This window comes from Chlorocebus sabaeus, chromosome 10, assembly GCF_047675955.1.
Source record: "Chlorocebus sabaeus isolate Y175 chromosome 10, mChlSab1.0.hap1, whole genome shotgun sequence".
NCBI classification, from domain to species: domain Eukaryota; kingdom Metazoa; phylum Chordata; class Mammalia; order Primates; family Cercopithecidae; genus Chlorocebus; species Chlorocebus sabaeus.
The window spans coordinates 109,710,789-109,734,426 of NC_132913.1; the positions used below are offsets into that span (position 1 = coordinate 109,710,789).

At 38.1% G+C, this 23,638-nt stretch overlaps 1 protein-coding gene across 3 annotated transcripts in view; it reads right to left on the bottom strand.

Moving 5' to 3' along the window:
• PAX3 (paired box 3) overlaps nucleotides 1-23,638 on the bottom strand; it is a 99,907-nt gene that overhangs the window by 3,899 nt on the left and 72,370 nt on the right. For all 3 annotated transcript variants that reach the window (XM_038001467.2, XM_038001469.2, XM_007966437.3), the window contains exons 6-7: nucleotides 17,775-17,940; nucleotides 16,647-16,861 (exon numbers count right to left, since the gene is read on the bottom strand). In XM_038001467.2, coding sequence (XP_037857395.1) covers nucleotides 16,647-16,861; nucleotides 17,775-17,940 — 381 coding nt within the window. The remainder of the gene's footprint in view (nucleotides 1-16,646; nucleotides 16,862-17,774; nucleotides 17,941-23,638) is intronic.

Consider the following 23,638-nt stretch of genomic DNA (forward strand, 5'->3'; position numbering starts at 1 on the left):
CCAACAGACAGAGAAAAAGAGATCCACCTTCTGTGGGTTACCAGTTATCCACTCTTCCTCTATTTGAACAGATCATTTGGATGGATGTCCCTGCCTTCCCCAGAAATCCTGTTTTTCATTTTGCTGTCTCTCTTTCATTTGAGTTATTGTCTATGCATGCACATGGGAAGGTGGGCCCGTGTGGGCAAAGCAACACAGCAATGCCCACATTTTGAAAGACATCCTAGGAATCTAAAATTTCTTGAGATATGTGGTAAAACGTCTTTTTTTTTACAATTTTAAAAAATGTTATATTCTTTAAAAAAAAAAAAACCATCATTTGTGGCAGAGCTTAGTTTTGTTTTAATGGGGATTTGGAGAAAGTGAAAGTCAAAAAATAAAGTAAGCATCAATAGGACTGACAATTCCAGGAAGATGGAAAATCACTAGAATGTGGGCTCTTTTAGGGCCCTACCCAGCATTGTTCATAGCAAGTTAATTTCTTCATTTCTCTATTTTAAAAAACTTGAACATAACTAAGAATGGATTTAAATTAGTTCCTGGATATGTTTTCCATCTACATGGGTTCTTTTTGCGTTTCTTTGAGCTTTACAGATGATTTCACAGGGTATACCTGGAAAATGCATGAATTTCAGTTGATACACTAATTTATTAATTATGAAATTTCAGCCCAAATTAGACATCTCTTTTAGAAGGAAAGATTCTTTAAGTTAGAGGTTGTTTGGTGCCGGTCACACTCCTTTCAAATCAGGAGTACATTTTTGTGTGCGATCCTGATGGGTGAGATTGGACATGAACATAAAAACATTTTAAAATGTGATTTTTTTAATGAAAGGGAATAAATCGCACAGGCCAAATATTTTACCAGGAATAAGTTGTGTTAAGGAAAATTCAAAAACTTAGAAAAAGCAATTTTGTAACTATATTAGTCCAGAGAAGAAAGATATCCAGTGGCACTAAATAAAAGGAAAATAAACTTTAAATTAATAGTGTCCTTCATGAAGATACTTACTTGAAATTCAGTCAATGGCATGTTGCTTTAAGGGAGAAATGGAATGCTCTATCTACAGTTATACTTGATGAGCTCAGAGCAGAATTTTATTCAAAACATGCACACTTTCCCATGAGCTATATGTACATTTTTGTGATAAACTTTTTAAAAAATCCCCTGCCATACATTTTTTGTTTGCAAAACTTTGAAGGCAGCAATAAGCAATTACAGGGGACAGGCGGACCCAAGAAGGCCCTAAAAGAGAAGAAACAAGTCCCTCCTATAAGCAAAAATCAGCTTATGATGTTGTACATGAAGCAGTTTTTGGCAGTCACTGCATTAGAAAATTCCTTAGGACAGGATTTAACTCTAAGACCTTGAAGTTTATCTATTGAAGGATGCAGAAGGTACCCTGTCTGCAGGACCATATTAGGGTAATAGAAAGATAGTTCCTCAACGATTCCAGGCCTGAGTAGCTTTAAGACATCCCGAAACATGACTCAAATAGGAAGGACACCTGCAGGGTCTTCCTGTGTGTCACTATCGTCACACACAGGAAACTAGTGAGGGCGTCTCCTTTAGCCACAGCACTCAGCACAGCAAACCAATACTTGCAGGGGCTGATGTGAGGGCACAGAGGGGACCAGAGACCAGTTATCTTTTGTTCCTTTGACTTCCCTGATAGAGCCCCTAAGACAGTCATTCACAAGTTCTTATTTGCACTGTGATGGTCACATATTATAATCATAATCTCAAGAATCTTATAAGGATGGGGAATACTGCACTAACATTTTCCTACATTTGGCCTGAAACTGAGATTAATGAATAACTATAATGTGATTTATTTCAATATTTCACAATGAGAAAACTTGAGAAATATACACCATTTTACAAACCTACTCTTTTACATTTTTTAAAATTATATGTTGGCAGGGGAAGTGAGGACATCAATAGAAAATGCATTACTCTCCCCTCACATAATGTAAAACCTCAAATCTCTGTAGAAGGTTCCGTTACACTTTCATGTATGTTTCTTTAAAAGCTACTTTGTGTTTCACAGGGTTCAAGGGAAGCTACGGAAATTTCTTTCTGTGCACAAACAAGTTGGTAAATGAACTTCTTAGAACTTATCCAATATGGTTATGGAATGCCTTCCAGTCACATTTTCTTTTTAAGAATAGTGTCAGAATTTCTTTTATGCATGCTTTTCCAACAAACTCCTTCGAATTTGTAATTCAAAGCCTAAAATAAAACCTTCATTTGTTGTAAAGTGGATTTTTTTGCCTTCCCCTTAAACCATTAGTAAGCTATTTCTACTACAGGGCTGGCATTTTGTACCTGATATTTTTGTTGTTGTTTTAATTTGGGGTATTAGAGAAGCTTGATTGCCTAGTTTTGACAAACAATTTCAAAGAAAAAGAAACAAATTCAAGGCTACTCAGTTCTGTCTCCTGAACACTGATCACACTCATTGAATGCCAGGTAAATCCAGGAGATGCAATGCCCAGAAAGAGTTTTTCTTTAACAAAGATCTCTGTTCTGTCTCGTTAGAACAGGAAGTAAGGAGAACTCTTTCTTTTTACTTTTAGTTGTGAAACATCTAAAAACAAAATCTATTAAGCAGATTTCTAAATTGTTACCTCCAAAATGTGTCCCACATACTGTTCCTAAACTGTTTTTTGAACAGCCTTTAAAAACAAATTCAAAGCTTCCGAATTTACGTCCACATTTCTTCTACCAGCTCCTCCATCTTTTGCATTATTGGAGAGACATTTTGTGAAGATCTCTTTAAACTCATTCTCAAGTTTCAGAATTCCAAATAGGTTGTTTATATCTTGATTGGAAGATTATATGGTTCAGGAAAAACTAAGTCTTTACAATTGCTCCATGCCATATTTCTCTTGAATTAATTTTCCTATTGTAAGATTAAATAAAAGAGATAAAAACTGTGGGCCAAATGAAGATTTACCTTTAAAACCATGTCTGGAAAATATTTGTCTTGGCACAAGCATTATGGTTTTCCCATCAGTTGAAAGTGCCTGAAGCTTATCAGAAATCTAAAATGATTTAGTAAATTATGGTGTACATCCAGGCGCTTCTTTTTTCTTTAGTAGGAATTCTTGGTTCACGTCTTTATTTTCTTTCTTGTTCTTAAGAAATCAGATGTTCTGATTTAACATTTAACATACACATTTAGTTTGTTTTTTTTTAAAAAAATGTTGTGAATTACAGCTTTGTACGACATAAAGAGTTTTTTCAGCCTTCTATCCTTTCCTCCAAAAATCTACTGACTATATTTTTTATTTAGATATAATTTATTTTCAGAACCAAACAAAAATGTTCAAATATTTATCCAAAAAAAAATTTTTTTACCAATATGGGTGTTACTGGAGTCATCTAATGGTTAAATTTCAGTAACTGTATCTTTGAGGTTAAAAACCTAAATTTAAAGAGCAGAGACTTTCCTGAAAATGTTGTCCTCAGATTCAAATGCCTTAGGAATTATCCTGCAGTTGATTAGCAACTAAATAATTAGATTTTGGGTCCTGTCTGTTTGAAAGCTGCAAGAGGGAAGTTGCCTGAAGGCAGAAGTTTCTCTTAAGGTATGTGTGGTGACCTTCTCACCCATCCTGAGAGTTAGGGAAAGGCCAAGACCGACCTTTACCTAACCAGATAGAAAACCTGTGCATGTAAAATGCCCAGCTAAGTATGTCTTTATCTGTTTTATTTTAATCCTTAGCCTACATTTTACAAGTAGCTGTGCTTAGTGCATGATGAAGAAGTATGAGTGCCAGACAAGTGTGCTTCATATGCAGCATACATTTCCAAGTTTTCATTGTAAAGAGTACAGTAAGTATTGTCTCAGTTAAACTCCAAGGGGTTATGTATGTTTCATCTCCAGCCCTGTGACCAATCACAGAAATAGCTTATTTTTTACCAATTATTTTGAATACGTATTGCTCAATAGAGCTAAAGTGCTAAATTTAGTAGCAATATTCTTTAGGGACTGATGACTAAAATACAAATCTAGACAGAGAATTAGCACAGAAATGAGTTGCATAACCATAGGTACTTGTTCTTAACAAGGCAGATGTTCTTCTAATTTAACATTTTATATGCACATTTAGTTGTTTTATAAAAAACCATTGTGGATTATGATTTTGTATGATATAAAGGATTTTTCAGCCTTCTAGTCTTCCCTCTAAAGTGTATATATGTATAACTTCTAGTTTACTTCCAGCCAGTGATGAATAACCATATCATATCCATCTATTATCAATAAAGCCCATTAAGGAAAAGCTCATTCCACCTAAATGAAAAAGCATGCCAGTTAATACCACTGGTATTTGACTATGTTAGACCCACCATGGGCATAATAAAATTCTCATATGTTTTAATTCATTTACGCATGCCTGCATTTAATATGCTTTGTGACCATGTCTACAATTAATATGATTTATGGGAAAAGAACATGTGCAATATCGGGGGAGTATAGCAAATATTTTTTTCTTCTATGAATGAAAAATATAACAAAACGGCTCAAGGAAAATTGTTGGCCCTTAGCATATTAAGAGGGACTGACAGAGCCCTGAGTAAACTTGGGGGAGTTAATGATATCCTCTTATCTGACCCTGACACATTTGCAACATGTAATTTACAGAAGCTCTGTCCAGGGAATCTTGACAACTGCTCCTGAGGATGTCAGGGCAATGTTCCATTCTAATGTAAAACAGATGTGGGTCAGATACCCTCATTCATCACTTAACACAGAGAGCCTCAAACTCTTTCTGGGAGGAATGACATTACCTGCTGTTAACGCTTCTCATTTCAGGAAATTTCTCACAACCACAGTAGCCCTCTAAAGCGTGTGTGCTCAAACCTATCACCGTTTCAAAATTCAGTCTGAGAACATGACTGTGGAAAATCAAACGTGTATCTTGGTTTCATTTCATGACTACTCTAGGATACTTTTGCTAAATATTAATTGACCCTTTGAGACTTGGGATTCTAAATATAGAAAGAGAAAAGCTCTATGTTTGGGCATCTCACAATACTTCAGTGATATGGCATTCAAAATTTTCTCTCTAATTGCCTGTAAACCAAACTTCCATGTAAGGAAATGCAGAGCTGATTCACCCTAATAACCATTCATAAATGCAAATCTTGCTGACCTTTAACTTCACAGTCCCATTTGAGACTCACAGATCACTTATAATAAACTAGAAACACTGCCTTTTAGCAAAAAGAGCTTCAACTCTGCCTATCCCAAGCAGAGGAATGTTGGTCTATATATACTGTATTCCCATTTCCCTAAAAGTTTTCCCTCCACCTACCACTCTAACAACATGTAAGGCAGACATTCTGATCTGCTAAAAGAAGAAAATGGTTGTCCAGCTCAACAAAGAAATGTCTTCTTTCTTCCAAACTATGTAGGATGTAAGCAAATATTTATGTGGCTGCCCAAAGTCAATAGCATAAGGTTCCATCTATGAAATGTCTGAAGACTACAGAAAAGAAACTTCCCTACGCTTCTCTTCATGTGAAGGAAAGTACATCCTTAAGATAAAGAAAAGAACTAACTGAAAATACCTGGTGATACTGATTTACCTGTGATACTGATGAGTAGATGTCAGGAAACGTATTTCTGTTAATCATGGGGAAATGGAGAACAGGCTTGCAAAAGTCTAAGCATGAGCATACTCTAGAAAACACTTTCTGGTCTGTTTCATAGGCTCTGTGGTAAGGCAGAATAAGCGTTCATTTAAAATTCATGGAATTTGGCCAGATGCGGTGGCTCATGCCTGTAATCTCAGCACTTCGGGAGGCTGAGGCCAGAGGATTGCTTGAGCCCGGGAGTTCAAGACCAACCTAGTCAATACAGCAAAACTCTATCTCTACAAAAAAAAAAAAAAAAAAAAAAATAGCTGGGTGTGGTGGCATGCACCTGTAGTCCCAGCTACTGGGGGGCTAAGGTAAGAGAATCACCTGAGCCCAGGAAGTCAAGGCTGCAATGAGCCATGTTTGCACCACTGTACTCCAGCCTGGGTGACAGAGTGACACTCTGTCTCAAAAAAATATTAAATTTAATCAAATTAATGAAATTTGTACCAACTCTACAAATGTGAGACAACATCTGAGAACACAGTCTTCCAAAAGCTAGAAACTACTACACCATTAAGCTAAAATTGTATTTACCTTAATTCTCTCCCATACCTAACTCCAGGGATGCTGAACCAATAATGCTGCTGTGTTCTCTTTTCTACCTTACGACTTATACTTATGGTCATAATCTGGGCAGTGGTTATGTCTCCTACTGCACAGGTAACTTGGTGTAGACTGGAAACATACAGAACCTACTTCGATCTACAGAAACTAATTCTGCTCCCGCAGATCCTAGCAAAATAAAATCTTTGTAATCTAGTGATTTTTAAAAATGCTCCCAAAATCACTTAGTTTGCCCCTTATGTTCCAAAACCCTTTTTTTTTTTTTTTTTTTTTTTTTTTTTTTTGAGACAGCGTCTCGCTCTGTCGCCCAGGCTGGAGTGCAGTGGTGCGATCTCGGCTCACTGCAAGCTCCGCCTCCTGGGTTCGCACCATTCTCCTGCCTCAGACTCCCGAGTGGCTGGGACTACAGGCGCCCGCCACCACGCCCAGCTAATTTTTTGTATTTTCAGTAGAGACGGGGTTTCACTGTGTTAGCCAGGATGGTCTCGATCTCCTGACCTCCTGATCCGCCCGCCTCCCAAAGTGCTGGCATTACAGGCATAAGCCACCGCGCCTGGCCGTTCCAAAACCTTCTGATGGTACCTGATGTTTTAGCGACCCTTATCCTTGGCTGATGAGAGAGAAGCATCACTGCATATCAGATTCCCCTGCCTTTGAGGCAAGTATCATGCTTCTAATTTACCCATTATCTATTGTTATAGAAGATGGACTGTATATTTTCAAAAATACATTCATGTCAATATTACATTTCAATAAGTCAAAACTAGAATACAAAAAGAAAAACAGCAAGACGACCCTCTCCCCTCCCTGCTCCTAGCCCCATGGAATGAAGGATGGTTGACTTTAGTTTTCATTATAGTGGGTTCTCATGTTATTGTAATCTGAATTTCTCAAATAAATTGATATTAGTACATTATATTTCTGGAGACTATCTTATCCAGCCACTTTAGAGTTACTGCATTCTGAGTGGACATCAATATGAATCCTTAGATCTTTGAAATGTCTAAGTGGAATATTTGAAAATATTCAAGTGGTAAGTTTACCAACATACCGCCTTTCCTTTGATGTCACTCAGTTTCCATGTTTGCTTTATTTTTCATTGACAAGCAAAAGGATATCTTCTGTCAGAGATTCACATAATTTTTTTTTCTGACTCTGTCACCCAGGCTGAGTGCAATGGTGCAATCATGGCTCACTGCAGTCTCACCCTCCCGGGCTTAAGCTGTCCTCTCACCTCAGCCTCCTGAGTAGTTGGGACTACAGGTGCAGGCCACCATTCCAAGCTAATTTTTGTATCTTTTGTAGAGAGGAGGTCTCACTATGTTGCCTAGGCTGGTCTCAAACTCCTAGACACAAGCGATCCCACCTTAGCCTGCCAAAGTCCTGAGATTACAGGTGTGAGCCACCACACTTGGCCATACGTGGTATTTTTAAGTCAACAATAATGAAGCCCTGTTGCAACAGCATTAGCTTTATCAAAAAGCATTTAATGTTCCTCAGCCTAAGTCTACAAGACAATTTTTTTTAGTATCGTCTAAGTTGAACAAGAAGGCACAGCAGAAGCTGAGACAGTTTAAACAGTTTATGTGAAAATGTGCAGCTAGTAAGCGACTGATAAGTTTGAACGCTATTGGGGCTGTCTTTAAATTAATGAGTTATACCTACACTGCAATCAATTCACTAGATAGGAATTCTTTCTTCTCCTTTACCTCCTTATTTGCCTCATCCTAAATATTATTAGGCAGTTTATAGTCTCTTCTTTAAAATTAGTCTCCCCCTACTCTAAGTTCTTACACAAACGGCTGACACTGTTTTAAGGTAGAAGGCACTATCAGACATTAATTAGAGAAAAACATTCACCCAGGGAAAAAATCAAGAAGCCATTTTAGAAACAAAGGAATCAAGAGTTGGGTCTCCACCTGGTTTTCCATCACTCAGTACATCCCAGGAGATGTTCCTCAAAACTTGATAGCTCAGTATTCCACAAAAGGGCGCCACAATCAGATTAGAATACACTGAATTAAACAAAGTTAAACATGTTTTCATACTGCAAGACTTGTCAGGGCCTTTAGTAGGCTAATGCGCACTCATACACTGAAAGGTAAAGGGATGTAATTTCTGAGTTTTACCAAATTTTACCTTCAGAATGCTTTTCTATCACACCACTGTTCTACAGAGCCTGCTTTGGGGAACAAGTCTTTATCATGATACTTGGTTTGGTTTCAGAGTGTTCAAATAGTATCATTCCTCTGGAAGCTTATAATCAAAGGCAGTGGGGGTATGGATACACTATAATAGAATAGAGTCTGATATGTGTTTTAACAAGGTGTAAATATAATAATGTGGCATCAATAGAGGCTGAAAAAGAAATTTTGCCTGGAAGAGTCATGGAACGGTTGACATTGAGCTAGAAGCACAGAGCGACACAAATAGAGGATCATCTCTACAGCAGGTATTTTGAAATCTCAGGACAGATGCAAGAGTTTGACAGATGCAAGAGTTTAATTAGATTTTTTTTTAATACAAGCTGCCCAAAATGAGACACTAGTATTTTCGTGAGAAAAAAAAAGAAGAGTTACTTCTTTAAGTAATGCTTGCTTCTTTCATTAGTTCAGTGCTAAAGGTTACCCGAACAGTCATCTTACAGTTAAGAAATATTCCCTTCAATGTAGACACACTACCCCATGATTCTGCAAAATGCACTCTCCTCAAATGTCTCCCAATTTGCCATCTGTTCCATTGATCAGCAGGGGCAATGCAATCGCTAATCTCAGAAACTCTAGTTTACTGAATTCGAGCTACATGTCAAGAGCAATTTTTAAATACTATACTATACATTGAAAAATATATAACTCTGATGAAACCCAGACTGTTTTACAGAGACAGATTCTTTGGAAAAACAAACACACACATACACACACAAATAGTATACAACTAATGACTGAATCAAGTCTTCTATGCCTGTAATACAAAGCACACATTCATCCCCTAATTGAATAAGTATGCAAGTATTCAGATTTCTGAAGATATTGCCATTTTGCAAATGCAATAATAAATTAAAAGCTTTACATTGCATTCCAACCACATATAAAAGGTTGATTCAGGCCATTGGCCCCACATAGTATCTAGCACGGCTGTGTATTGCCGACTACAAAGAGAAACTTTTTATCCTAGTTGCTTTGTTATAGACAAAGCAATAATGCTCATTTTTTTTTCTACTCAATAGCTAGAGGAATTCAAATGGGACTAAAAGAGAAAACACAAGGTTGTTGCATTCGATTTGCCCAATGTACAGGAGAACATGGCTGACAGAATTTCTATTTAAATCAGTTCGGCAGACACAAAAATAATTAATGCAGCAAGGAAGGTTTTCCTGTGGCTCATTTCAGTGACATGATGTAAGATTCAGTCACTGGTTGCTACATTCTCCCTTTCTTTAAAAAGGAGATGTGGGCCAAGTCGTCGTCTCTCTCACAATTCGCCAAATTTAACTAACTCAAGAGGCTATGACTGGAGCTGACATAAACCAGGGCTCTCCTCATACTCTTTAAGTGTAGCAGCCACAGCCTTAGAGAAAAACCAAAAGTACCAGGTCAATTACAGGCTGCATTGATTCAACAAATGGATTAACAGCCATGTTTTCATCCAGGAGCAGAACATCTCGAAAACCTGATATGGCAGAATGGAAACCTCCAAATGGCCAGTGGTTACTCTGGTGTAGCTGAAATGGGCTCGTTTATGATCATAAACATTCTTGAGCCTTCATAAACATGGAGGCTTCTGAAGTCCTGGCAATCAGCTCACAAACTGCTTTAGAAAAGAAACAGACAGAGGCTCAAGTCTTTGAGAGGCTGCCACTTTTGTAAAAAAAATATCTCTCTGCCCCCAGCTTTGTTTGACACCTAACAAATTTCTTACACCCAACAAATTTCTTTAATCAAAATCACTCCTTTTTCTTCTACAGATGAATTCCTGGAATGTGTAAAGGGAAGAAAGCCCCTCCATTGGGAAATAGGATGGTGGCAGGTTATCTGCTTGTCTGATTCTTCACAATGATAAAGGCAGGTCGAGGGCACAGAATTTGCAACCAGTGTGTGAAATGGACAAAATGAATGGCTTGTCAACAAGACTAGCATCAAGTAGCTTCTGGATGTGCACCCAAAAATGTCCCAAAAAAGTATCTATCTTGAAACAGAAGCTGGCTGTACCGCCAGGGTGAACCTTATTGCTTTGCGCTATATCAACAGCAAAAGAAAAAGGCAAGGAATTACCAAGCCACGGTGGGAAAGATTTTCACAGCAACAAATGAAACAGAGAAGTACCTACTGCAACTATTTTTAATGACTATATCCCATCCACATAACAGGTCCTTACCCCTTGGATGAGCAAACAACCATCATTTTGCCTTGGCCGCTAAAGAATTTGAGATCATTGTTAGCACTGTTGTCCCAAAAATGACAAGTGAAATCAAAAACAGTCTTGGGCTTTGAGTACACATATTAACACTTAAATGCTTCTTCCCAATAAGTTTCAGGATTAACAAATGTTTGTCAAAAGGAACTGTGCTGAGCAATTGAAATCTAATTTGAAATGGAACCGTGATAGTCTAATACATATATGCATGAAACGAAGAAGCTTCCTAATAGGCGTAGCCGACACCAAATATGCAATTTACATACATTACACACTAATAATCTCAATTTTAATATTATTCTTTAAAAGCAACTGGATGGGTGGTCGAGTTAAAGGTTTGCTTTTGTAATATGTGAATAAGAACAAAAAGTTGATCCTGGCATTTTATGCCATTAACCACAGTCGTCTTAGTGTAAAGAGCTATCTGCTCTTTCTGAGTCTATTTCAGAGATGGTATCTCATCACCATAAGTCTGTGATGATTCAGCCAGACTTACTAGATGAATGGTGGATAAACTGCAGATGAGATCTGCAGACCTCCTCTTTGTTCCTGAGTGGTGCTGAGTGGTGGGCAAACATTCAGGCATTTTCAAGCCCAGTACACAAATCTTTATGAGAATTTTTTCTTTCCTCAGTAGATTATCCATGAAATAGGACAGGTGTACTGGTTATTCAATTACATCTTAACCAAGACCTGAACAAAATTTGAAACGAGGACTCACAGCATAGTTCTTACCATGGGGATTTATTAATAACAGTTAAAGGTTCTCTAAAACAAAACTTTTTTGTAATTTAAGCCTATTTTCTTATTTTGTCATTGGTTTCACTCATAAACCAGAAACTAAAATCTGCCCATCTGCTCTAAACATAAAACATGTTCATAATAATCAAGATTTATACCAAATGTATTTGTAAGTATTGCTGAATTGAGAGGAACTCAAAATTTATGGGCTCTGAGGCTGCAAACAGAACTTCCTCTTTTTAGGGAGGAAAATGCTTAAAATGAATGTAGGAAAAGCTCAGAAAGCTTCTTGGATATCAAATGGCTTCATAGGGGAAAAAATGTCAGTGATATAAGAGTAAATGAATCAAAACCATATGGATCAAATTTTCCCTAAAATACACAGTTTGAAAAATTAAGGAGGAAAAGTGCTTGGCAAAAATGTGTTTTAGGTTTTACCAAACCCAAAACATTTGAAGAATCATTTGCAATGGTTGATGAACCCTAAATGCAGCCAAGTTGGCCCATTTTGTATACTACAAAACAATAGGAAAGCTTCCTAGAAACCGTGTAACCCACTGATACTGTATTTCACTCAGGAAATCTTTAGAAACTGTTACCGAAGAACTGTGGAGTTTGTAGAAGTGGGGTGGGGGTGAGGCATGAAATGATAAAAGTTTGTTAATTTAATTGGTCTTGTTTTGGGGGTTTGGCTATGTGTGTCTTGGGGGTGGGGGAGAAGTGAGGGTTGTATTTCTTGCAAAGAAAAGTTAATTAGAAGAACATGGGCCAAATGTTAATTAGCCTCACATCTTGAGCATATGGTAGTACTTCCTCAGCACTCTGTATTCCAAAGCAGCATTCCTTTTTTTTCCCACATGTGTAGGAAGGTGCTGGTAATGTACTCTCCGGGGATGCAGGGGAAATAAATGGTCTGTATTACCCCCTGTACTACATTGTCCTCACATCCACAGAACAGAAACTTTCAGAAGGATGGTACTACAGAAGAAAGCCTGTGTTGCAGTGAGTTAAACGCTTTCCTTCCCAGAGGGTATTTTGTCATTCATTATAAGCCCCATCTCCAAACAGGTTATGCAGTTCAAACAGCAATCCAGAGATGACAGAAAATTTTGAGGTCATTAGCCTGTCTCCACCCTCTCACGCATCACCGAGAATCTCGCCTCAAGTTCCCTGACACATCCAGCCTTCAATGGAATGAAAAACCAAGCCCACCATTTGTGAAGACATTTCACCCTGACTGCAAGAAAATTCAGTCACATATCAGTGGGGCAGCCCTTGGAAAATTTCTTAGGACATTATGCTTCCTCTGGTGGCGACCAGCCACTAAAATGTGTAATTTGTGTTCATAGAAGAACTACTAAGAACTGGACAAGACAGAGAGTTGGCTCTTACCCCTGCCACTAGCTCACTCCATCAATTAGGTGATTGTGTTGCCTTGGCCTCAGTTTTCCAATAAGTAAAATGAAAATATTCCCCAGATATTGTTGCTGATTCCCTCAGAACAAGAAAATCTTGCCAATGATTAAGTAATGCACAGACCCTTTCAGCAACTTGAGGAGGAATAACATCAGAGTTTCTAAAGGTTGCTATTGGTATTCTGAGATTTAGGCTGTTACAAATACAGATCAGTCCATTGTCAAGCTCTGACCATCTGGACAGGTGTGACCTCCCTGAGACACTGTTTCACGCCAGCCCCTCATGAAGCTGAGACCTTCTCTGAGGAACAGACTGAGGGCATCTATGATGCGCCATTTGGCAAATGGCTCTAATTCCCAGCCTTTGCTTGGGAGAACAGATACGTTAGAGATGCAAAACAAAAACCAGCTGTTGTATACATACATACACACACACACACACACACACACAGAGAGAGAGAGAGAGAGAAAGAGAGAGAGAGAGAGAGAAATGCTTTGGCTATCCTTATAGTGTCTATTAACTCCTTGATGAGAAACTAGAAAGCCCATTCTACAATGGTTCACACGAATTCTAGCTCACAATTTCTAACTGTGGATGGCAAACAATACATCAATGTCAATGGCTCTAGGGGAAAAGTTGAATAAAATGCAGAAATATTTTTAACATATCAAATAGCTCCACCAGAGAGATATACAGTGAGCTGACCACAGTGACTCAAAAAACTATATCCAATTCCGTGTAAATTGACAGGTGGCAAAAGGCCTATGATGACACGTAAATACAGAGAAAAGGCAAGATACAAAGTTGTATACACTACTTTCTACTTTCTCAATTATGTTTCTAAAGGAGGCATAAGAACCTAAAAAGGCTAGAAGGCAATATGCAAAGATATTCATGGTAGTTACCCTGGGGGATTCTTTTTTCTACTTTACAGACACTTTTTAAGCAATTTAAGCAATTTTTTTTATTTCTCTACAATGAACATCCAGTGCTTTTATTCTGGGGATAAGATAAAAGACCAATGGAAATTAAACTTAGCAAAAAAGAGCATAAATTAACCTGAACAGAAAAGTTTAAAAAACTAATCTCTACTAAATTATTTTATAATATGACTAAAACCCCCTGCATTTGTTTTTTCCTGAAACCTGTTTTCTCTTCATTCAGCTATGGGCTATAATAGACAAGATCCTAGACCAGGAACCAAAAATCCTAGATTCTAGTCTCAATTCCCTCCCTGTCAGTCCTTTGGCTGGCAGAAGGTGACAATCATTTTGGGCCTCAGTTGGTTTTTCTGCGTATTAGATAACCAGACAGAGGTAGAGGAAGTAGGAGAGTAAGTAACAAGGAAGAAGAGAAATGGTAATCATAATGCTATTAGTTATCATCAGTTAGCATAACATTGTCTGTGTTACATGATCCAATATATTAATAAGTACTCTATAATAAGCAGTGACTTATTAGAGGTCACCAGCCTTTCTCTAGTCTCTTCTTTAGTTAACAAGCAAACTAGGGTGCTAGACAAGAGCTCTTTGCTCCACATTTTTCTTTAAAATATTTTTAAGAAAGCCAGACAAGCACTTCTTGTTTAAATAGAGTCATCATAGAGAAGTGATACAGCCCAAAGTCTACAGAAATCTAAGTTCGAATCCAATTCTCCTACTCCATTGTTACATAAACATGTTTGGCAAGATACTGATTTACTCATTGTCCTTTGTTCTTTAACTTTGCCTGAGGAAATAAGGAAGAACTTCATATTATGTGTCTCTTTTCTAACTCAGTGGGGTTGCCACAAAAACTAAGAGAACATAAATTCCTAGTGGTGGTTTGAGGTGGAAATGTATGGCAGAAATGCAAAATACCTTGCATATTGCCATGTAATCAGGAATTAACATAATTATGTAAGATACAGTAAAGAAATACAGGAAAAAATGCCTATGAAATTTTCCATTGCTTAGTATTAGAATGATTTCGCTCTAACATCAACTCCAGAATCATAGCCAGGCTTCTTGAAGTCAAGGATTAATAGGTAGGAGATCACATTCTAGCAATTCTACTTATGTGATACTTGTATAATACAAAAGAATACACATCATAACATACAAGGTAATACACTTATACAAGAAACTACCAGTTTCACTTATAGAATACAGGTTCTTGTTGGTTTTATTGCTATTGAATAAAATAAGGTACTAAGAAATGCCAGTGGAATCTGGGATCTCACTTTTCAGAAGCAGCTAGGGCGGGAGTTTACTTTTATTAAAAGTTTCAACCAAATCATGTTCATAAAAAGCTTTTCTATGGCCCCCAAAACTACAAATGTTGAAAAAGTCGCAGAGATAAGTACTTTTGATGTTACTTCTAAGTTGTGGAAGAAGCTTATATGCTATGAATCTGGGTATTTTAAGGATGACTTTATGAAAATAAGTCCATTATTCTCATGCAGAAATCACATTCACAAATGCCAGCACTTGGAAATAAAATGTATTAAAGTCCTGTAGGAAGCACTTTCATTGTTTTCATGTTGTTATTTTTCAGCTGAGGTTTAAAGCCACTTCATAATTTTTTTTTTATCCCAGGATGTGCTATAGGAATCTATGAAACTTAATTACATTTACTGTTACAAAAAAGGATTTATGAACTTTTGCCTTTAGGCGGAAATGTTTATTTCATTGCCTTTGCTATCCATTCTTTTCAACTCCTCCGGCTTTGAACTTTTCAGCTGCTCACAGTTATCACCGTCGTGCAGAGCCCAGGAACTCCACTCCCAAGACACACACCACAAGTTGAAGAAAACGAAGAAGGCAAATATATACGAGTCGTTATTTTGGCCACCCTTTGTGCCATTAAAATCTCATTTTCTGCCTATTAGAATGCCCTCTTGGTGCTTAGGCAGCGGTGATAGTCAGTGATTAGTGTGTAATTGAGTATAATTGTCTTTTCACTTTTCATTTGTGTCATTCTGAGCTTCTCTCTGTTTTTCTAACCACCAAGAGGAAAAAGGGGGTTGAAAACAGATAAAGCTGTTCAAACTCTCTGAAGAGCTTCTCGATTGCAATTATAGATTGCAACCCCTTGTGACATTTCTCCAAATTTAGTGGGCAGCTATCCTCGCCACCTGGGCCAAGCACTCTCTAATAAAATCAAGGGATCTGTATTTAAACAACTGCTAATAATGTCAACCTCGGACAGATGCCACATGTAGGAAATTTAACCAACCCTCTCACATGCAATTATCAAGGCAATTTATTAATATGATCTCCCAAGAAAAGCTCATAGTCCAATGCAAATTAGAAAAACAATTACAACATTCAAATATTTATATAGTCCCAAAGAGCAGTAATTCCCCTAATTTGTGCATTTATAACTCATTTATTCCAGAGTTCGTAGTCATCAGCTGGGTCTCTCTCCACAGGACTCGTTTGCTTCCTCTCTGATTGTTTTGTCAAAGCTTTAGTGTTTTCTTACGAGGTGCTTTTGATCGAAACTTCATCAGCTGACCAAATACAATTTAAAACAAAAAACAAAACAAAAAGCCTGCCACTGTTTGCAAGTTTCTTAACCAAAGCCCAGAACTAGGATGGAGAAGACAAAACATAGCAAACACTTTCACAACTAAATACGAACACAAAGTCTCCAAGATTATATCAAAAATCACTTGAATTTTAAGTCTAAGCTACAACTTTTGATGAAGCCAGTAGGAAGGGTGGAGAGAAAGGAAACTAGAAAACTGAAATCATGTGGCTTGTATAAAGAATACATTATGGTTTAAATTTGGCAATTCATTACACCACTGCCTCAGGGAATTGAGTATTTGGTTCTGGTATACAGCAAATCGTCTGTCTAGAAACACGGGACTGACCTGAGGTGAGAGGCCATTGCCAATGGTGGGGTTCATGGGGTTGGAGGGCCCGGACGGAGGCACAAAGCTGTCTGTATAGCTGGAAAATCCATGCCTGGTGCTGGGGAGGCAGTAGGCAGAGCTGCTGTCTGGGTTGGAAGGAATCGTGCTTTGGTGTACAGTGCTTGGAGGAAGCGGTTGAGGTCTGTGAACGGTACTGCTGGGATCTGACACAGCTGAAATGAAAAAGACTGTCAACCATCATGTTTTCTTTTAGGCCAGCAGAGAAAGTTCCGTGCAAAAGTTCATCAGCCACCAGGCCATCAGGAGCATCTATTGATCAAATCAAATATTCACTTCAAATTGCATTTCTTAACATGCAGGTGTAGAATCATCCATAACAGATACAGTCACACCCATCTCTGCACATATTTGTAAGTAACATATATACTCTCATGGCAGGCTCACCCAGAATACAAATGTAGAAATCATATTAGCAATGCTAACAAGCATATTTTGGTAGTGAATGTTATTCATCAATATGAGAATTAACCGATGTAAGGACTGCAAGTCTCAAATTTCTTATCAAATATAAGAAATGTAAGGACTGCAAGTATCAAATTTCTTATCAAATATACTTTTAAAGCACCTAAATATTTGTGTAATAATATAGTTTCAAATGCCTGGAATGCTATTTCATAATCCAAAATAATTGGGTCTTACAATTTAACTTTATCCCATTCACCTACGTGTACTAACAAATAATGACTTTGTCAAAGCTTACCTTCCCTCTATTATTCCTACAGTTAGTAAGCATCATCGAATTCCAGTTAGTTGCAAACTGGAGTGAAATGTAGAGGTAAAATTTTAACAAAAGAAAAGCAAATCCCATGGTTATTTAGGAAGGTTGTTTTGTTTTAAAATGCTGCATTGGAATTCTATTACAGCACAGTTTATCTAGAGATATTCAGATACATCACAGAACAAACTATGTTCTGAAATGTGACAGGTACGTCCAGGACAACCCGATGTATTATAATTACAAACAACTTGGGTGTCAGCACTGCAGAAGGATTCACTTGTATAAAATAACCACCATAGAAATCGCCTGGAAGCTACTTTTTAATCTCCTTGACTCTTCCTCGATACCTTGTGGAATAGATGTGGGCTGGTAAGAGGTCTCCGACAGCTGGTACGTTGGCAGGGTCGGCATGGCAGTGGGAGGGAACCCCCCCGGAATGAGATGGTTGAAAGCCATCAGTTGATTGGCCCCAGCTTGCTTCCTCCATCTTGCGCGGCGGTTGCTAAACCAGACCTATGGATTTAATTTAAAAGTTAAGGATTTCACTGATGAAATAATAGTACATTCTTAATGAATTTTTCATGCTAAAACAGATTAAAGGCCCCTGATTGACAGGGAAATAGATGCAAGAGTTCTCCGCCTTCTGTGTTGTTTGGGCGAATTGTCAGGACTGAAAGATTTTAGCGTCAAAGGTCAGTAGAGTGGCTTCAGGGACCCTCCATGGTCTTGCAACAGCAGCCCCCATGAACCTTGTGAGGACTATGGGCAGGAATCACTGAGCAGGAGTAGGAACAACAGGAACTCCCCTCCCTTCCCTCAACACCAACCCACCTGCATGTGGAGAACCTTCTGGGGAGGATACGTGAGCCTCTGTGACCCTGCGTGGCACATGTCCTAAATATGGCCTTGCCTATTACACCAAGCCTTGTATTTATATTCTTATTAGTCTGTCTCTGTATTTCTCTGGTCACTATGGGTATAGCTTCTGGATGGTCATATAAATCGAACAGAGGATAGGTGGAGCCATTTTTTCATCTCTTCCAAAATATGAGACATTGCTCTGATCTCGGTGGAAATAAATGCCAAAGAGGTAAGTGTTTCAAAAAATGAAAGCCTTTTTTTTTTAATCTAAAATAATTCATTTGTGTCTTATTTCTTTCAACAACAGCTTTCAGCTCCTAGAATACGCTGTGTCAAGCCCTTCGCTAACCAGGTACATTCAGAAAAGCCAGATACAATATAATAAAATGCCCTCAAAGAATTCAAAGCCCAAGTATTTTGTATGAGTCAATGGAGAGAAAGGGCAATCATGACAGCAAGAAATGTAACTGAATATCTAAAATGTTGAGAAATTGTGATATAAGGCCTTTAATGGGTCCCGTGCTCCTGCCCAACTCTTACATGTGCAGAGTTTAAATGTAGAACTTGGGTTGATTTTTCCACGGACCACACATGATGTTTCCCTCAAAATGAGAGAGAATTTCTACCAACTAAAGATATTCTAATTCCTACATCAAAAGTTCATTGAAACTTTTTTTTTTTTTTTTTCTGAAACAGTCTCTTGCTCTGTCGCCCAGGCTGGAGTGCAATGGCAAGATCTCAGCTCACCCCAACCTCCACCTCCCGGGTTCAAGCGATTCTCTTGCCTCAGCCTCCTGAGTAGCTGTGATTACAGGTGCCCACCACCATGCCCAGCTAATTTTTGTATTTTTAGTAAAGACAGGGTTTCACCATGTTGGTCTTGAACTCCTGACCTCAGGTGATCCACCCACCTCAGCCTCCCAAAGTGTGGGGATTACAGGTGTGAGCCACCCATTGAAACTGAATATGGAGGAAAGCACTGTGCTTGGGGATGGAAGGATATAAAGGGAATAAAGTAGGATCTCTGCACTCTGGTAGTTTGCCGCCTTGTCCTCATGGGATTCCCAGAGCAGTCAAGGAGACCAAAATAATTGCTCACTAGAGGTAGAAACTCCATATTTGGAAGCACAGAGAATTAGGAAAACTCTAAAGTTGGAAGCAAAAAGTTTCAGTTTATTTTAAAGTTTGATTCTAATTTCGACGAGCGATCGCTCGAGATGGAAGTGACATCTCCTTCCTGTCGTACAGGGCAGGCAGATGCAGCTTGTTCCAGCAGGTCAGCTGGTCTAAGAGAAGATGAGAATTGATTTCCTTCCAGAGCAATGTTAACAATTTTGCAACTCAATTGTAATTTTTAAAGTCAGATCCATTTAAGAGGGAAGGAAAAGATTTTTCTGGAGCAGGAAAGCTCAATTTAGTAAATCCTTGGCTGAGGGATGTGCTCAAACTTTTGGTATTCACCCAAGCATTTGTCTGAAAAGAGTTTTGTCTTCTCTCGCCATTGTTGCAAGATACTGGTAAGGAAAGCTGTTTGAACTTCCTCAAAACATCAACATGTAATACTCCTTAAGTTTCCAACAGGAAAACGAGGTAAGTTAATATTTTCCCATGTTGATACATAATTGAATTAGAGTTTTACTTAACTTAATAAATTGCCACCTGGGGTAATAGAACCATGAGCAGCACTTAATTTCAGGTCTGCATCAATTGTGCTCACTGCAAGTCTGAGCGCCTATTACCATGACTCCCAAAGGCATCAGGATAAGAAAATCATGTTCAAGAAAATTCTGGGAACAAACTGTATTAGCTTGGGGAGGCTGAGGTTGGGAAATTAGGGTCATGTTCATGCCTGAGTGCACTGTACTATACCACACACTGTGGTTGCAGTTTATATTATAATACTTCAAGATTAAGGAGGTACTCCCGGCTCAGATGAGGTAGTCCTCTGCAACTGCCTAGCCCAGCAATGTACAGTGCATCTCCAGCTTTATATTGCTGGGAGGAGAACTGGACTTCCAAAAGTTTTGATGTAACTTCACTCGTGAAGATTTACTATGCTCAATTCCACCGGTGAAACCCTTTATGAAGAACTCAGAAAGGTATGCTTCGGTTGTCAGATTTGTTGCCAATCTCTGTGTGCCACCTGCCTTCTATAACCTTTAGATAAGCAAACCCAGGGGTAGTGAAGCCTGATCTCTCCATCAATCTCAAGTTACTATTGACTCAAGGTTCATTCTAACTCCACCATAACCCAATTTTTGAAAACAAAAATGTCTTTGCTCAAATAATAAAGAAGAAGCATCATGAGTTTCTACAAATACCTTCAAAAGACAGAATCCAAACAGAGTAGGAGTATAAGGGTTTTGGGGTTTGTTTTCATATTTTCTAAAATGATATAAATAGGTAACAAGGACATTGAGTAAACCCACCAGGAGTTGGATTAAAAAGTCCTTATATTTATACTACAATATCTATTATATCCACAATAAAAAATGAAGAGAAATAGTTGTGAAGCAAATTTTTACTGAAAAACAAACCTTCAACAAGAGGTTCAAGAGATTCCCAAAGGAAGGAATCCAAATGTTGTTTAAATTTAGGCAAAATAAATCCAGAGGGCTATTTCTGAGAGAACCAGGGCTTAGTGAGGACTGGCCTACCTGTCTCTGGCCATTTAACCCAATTTTTTATCATCTTACCATTGCCAGCCTTCTGCATTTTCTAGAACCAGCTGAATTTGTCAAAAGAAGCATTAAAGGAAAAATACACTAAAGTTGCAAATTAAGAACTGGTCTTTGCCTTCTTTATGCTTTGAAACTCAAAAAAGACAAATCTTCTATGTTTAGTAGACGAAAAAGAGTACCCTAGAAATGACCTTCACTTTCAATACCTGAACAAACCAAGTGTAGTGATCCTAGGAGGCTGTTATCGGTCCACATTTAACTGAAATTTTCTTGATACTCCTAAGTCTTAGATAACTCTTTCAATATTGAATCACTAATTCCTAGCAGACAATCAATGAATAATCTACGGAATGGCATGTGTGAGTGTATAACACTGAATAAGTTCATCTATAATATACATATTTATAACTCAGTGGTTATACTTTCTAGAAATTTCCCCTTGTTTTGAAAAGAACAGCAGTAGCAACAGAGGCAAACTGGCCTATGACTGATGTTCTAGGAGAGAACAGAAATTTTCCACACAATGTCTTTGCCAGTAGGGTGGAAAGAACAAGCTTTACAAAGTTGACTATACACGTTTAAATGAAATTCTATGATCTACAATTCAATGTAATTTTACTATCCCCATACAAGATTACCTGGCCTTCCACATCACACTTAGCATGTTAAGGAAGTGGGGGCAGGAGGCACAAATTGGTCAGTAACCTACTATACTATTAGGCACAGTTAATTGCCTATCATTGCATGTATAATATTACACCAAAAGTCTCCCTCAAAGCAAGTTGTTATTTCATTTGATAAACTGCAGCCTGGTTCATTTTTATCTGCCTCCTGTACTTCCCAACTTGGATATCTCTCTACTGAGCCATATTTCATGTCTTTGAAAAATGATCTTTAGATACATTTCTCTGGTAGTATAATGTCCAGTGATTTTTTGAAACAAAATTTAAATTGGTTGAAAGAGCCCCATAACATCATGATAAGTAGGAAAAAAAGATAGTAATTAGAAAAGAAATTTTCATAACTTTTTCTCTTCATGAGGAAGCAAACCAATTTGTTCAGACTCTCAACATTACAAGTTGTGGGGACGGGTGAGGATGGGGAAACTAGTACTTTCTACAGTAAAGATACAACAATATGCCTTATTCACATGTGTGCAATGTAGACCAGGCAAAAGTTGAATCTCAACTCCTCACTTATATTAATACTTCTGTGACCATGAACAATTTGCTTAATATCTGGGGGTCTCTGTTTTCCCATGTGCTAAATGAGGAATACAAAAACTACTTCACAAGATTGTTGTGACAATTAAAAATACAGTACAATCTTAGCATTCAAAAGAATACCAAGGAGATATTAAATGTTCAATAAATATTAGCTATTAAGTAAAAAGTCTCACACTGATACTTGTATCTGAGAAAACCAAGAATTAAAGCTCTGTTTTGCTTCCTTCACTCTGTGGTGTCCAGCCAAAGCCTTTTGTGTCTATGAGTAAACAGGAAAGTGCCCAGGGAACACCTCAAATAATTGAAAGCTGGTTTGACTTGAATGGAGGCTTAGGTCAAATTTGCTTCCAAGTTTCATGGATTGGTGCTAATTGTCCCATGGTGTCAGCCTAATTTTGCCCATCAATAAATTACTGGCTCACATTTTTGGTGGCGTTCTCAAAGGCAACTCAGCCTGTATTATTCAAGATGGATTATTTCAAATGCAATTTGAAAGAGAATTTGCAACAAGATTGTAAAACGTTTGGTTAAATACTAGACTCAGGATGTTGAATGCTGAAGTGCCAAGTACAGTACTTTCCAAGTAGAGAAATTCATGGCAAGCTGCTCATTTCCCTGGACCTTCTCCTTCACTCTCACCTCCTTTCTCTTTCTATACCAGGTTCTCCCAGCCTTCCTATCACTGCTGCTATCCAACTTTGGCCACCATTTGGAAAGCAGGTTGGAAACAGGATGGGCCAGATTGAACAGGAGGAACGCCATGCTCCCATGCATGTGAAAAGACCATGGACACACACAAAAGCACACTCAACTGCATCTTGATACATCCCAAAAGCAAACTCCTGCAGAGAGCTTCAGGATGAACATATGTTTGCTTCATTATGCAGCTTAGGATATTCTATACCTATCTGAACTTCTGAACTATACAGATCAGTTAGACTGCTTTAAATCACCATGGTGCTTTTTGGGGAATTCCAAATTACTGATGCTATAAGGATTCTGTCATATTCTCATTCCCTTTCTCATTCCCAAGGGTCCTGAGAAATCATGCATTTGGGTCATTCCCAAAATGCATGATTTCTCAGGACCCTTGGGAATCACCATTGTTATTTTTTGGGAATCCTAAATTACTGATGCTACAAGGGTCCTGAGAAATCGTGCGTTCTACTAGCTTTTAATTGGGGCATGGGGGAAAGGTATTTGAGCATATAATGAAAGCCAGAGGCCCCCTTTCTCTGGTTAACAGTTGTGTATACACATACACAAGCAAAGGAGCAAAATTTTGTGTACAAATCTCAAATATCCCAGATCTCCTGAAGTCCATCCATGATTATCCTGGTGGGGCATGAACCTAAGCTTAGATCATGGATCCAACTAACCCCATATATTTTAAAATTAAAAAAAATTAAAAACCTGAAGTCCAAAATGATTCCAGCAGGATTA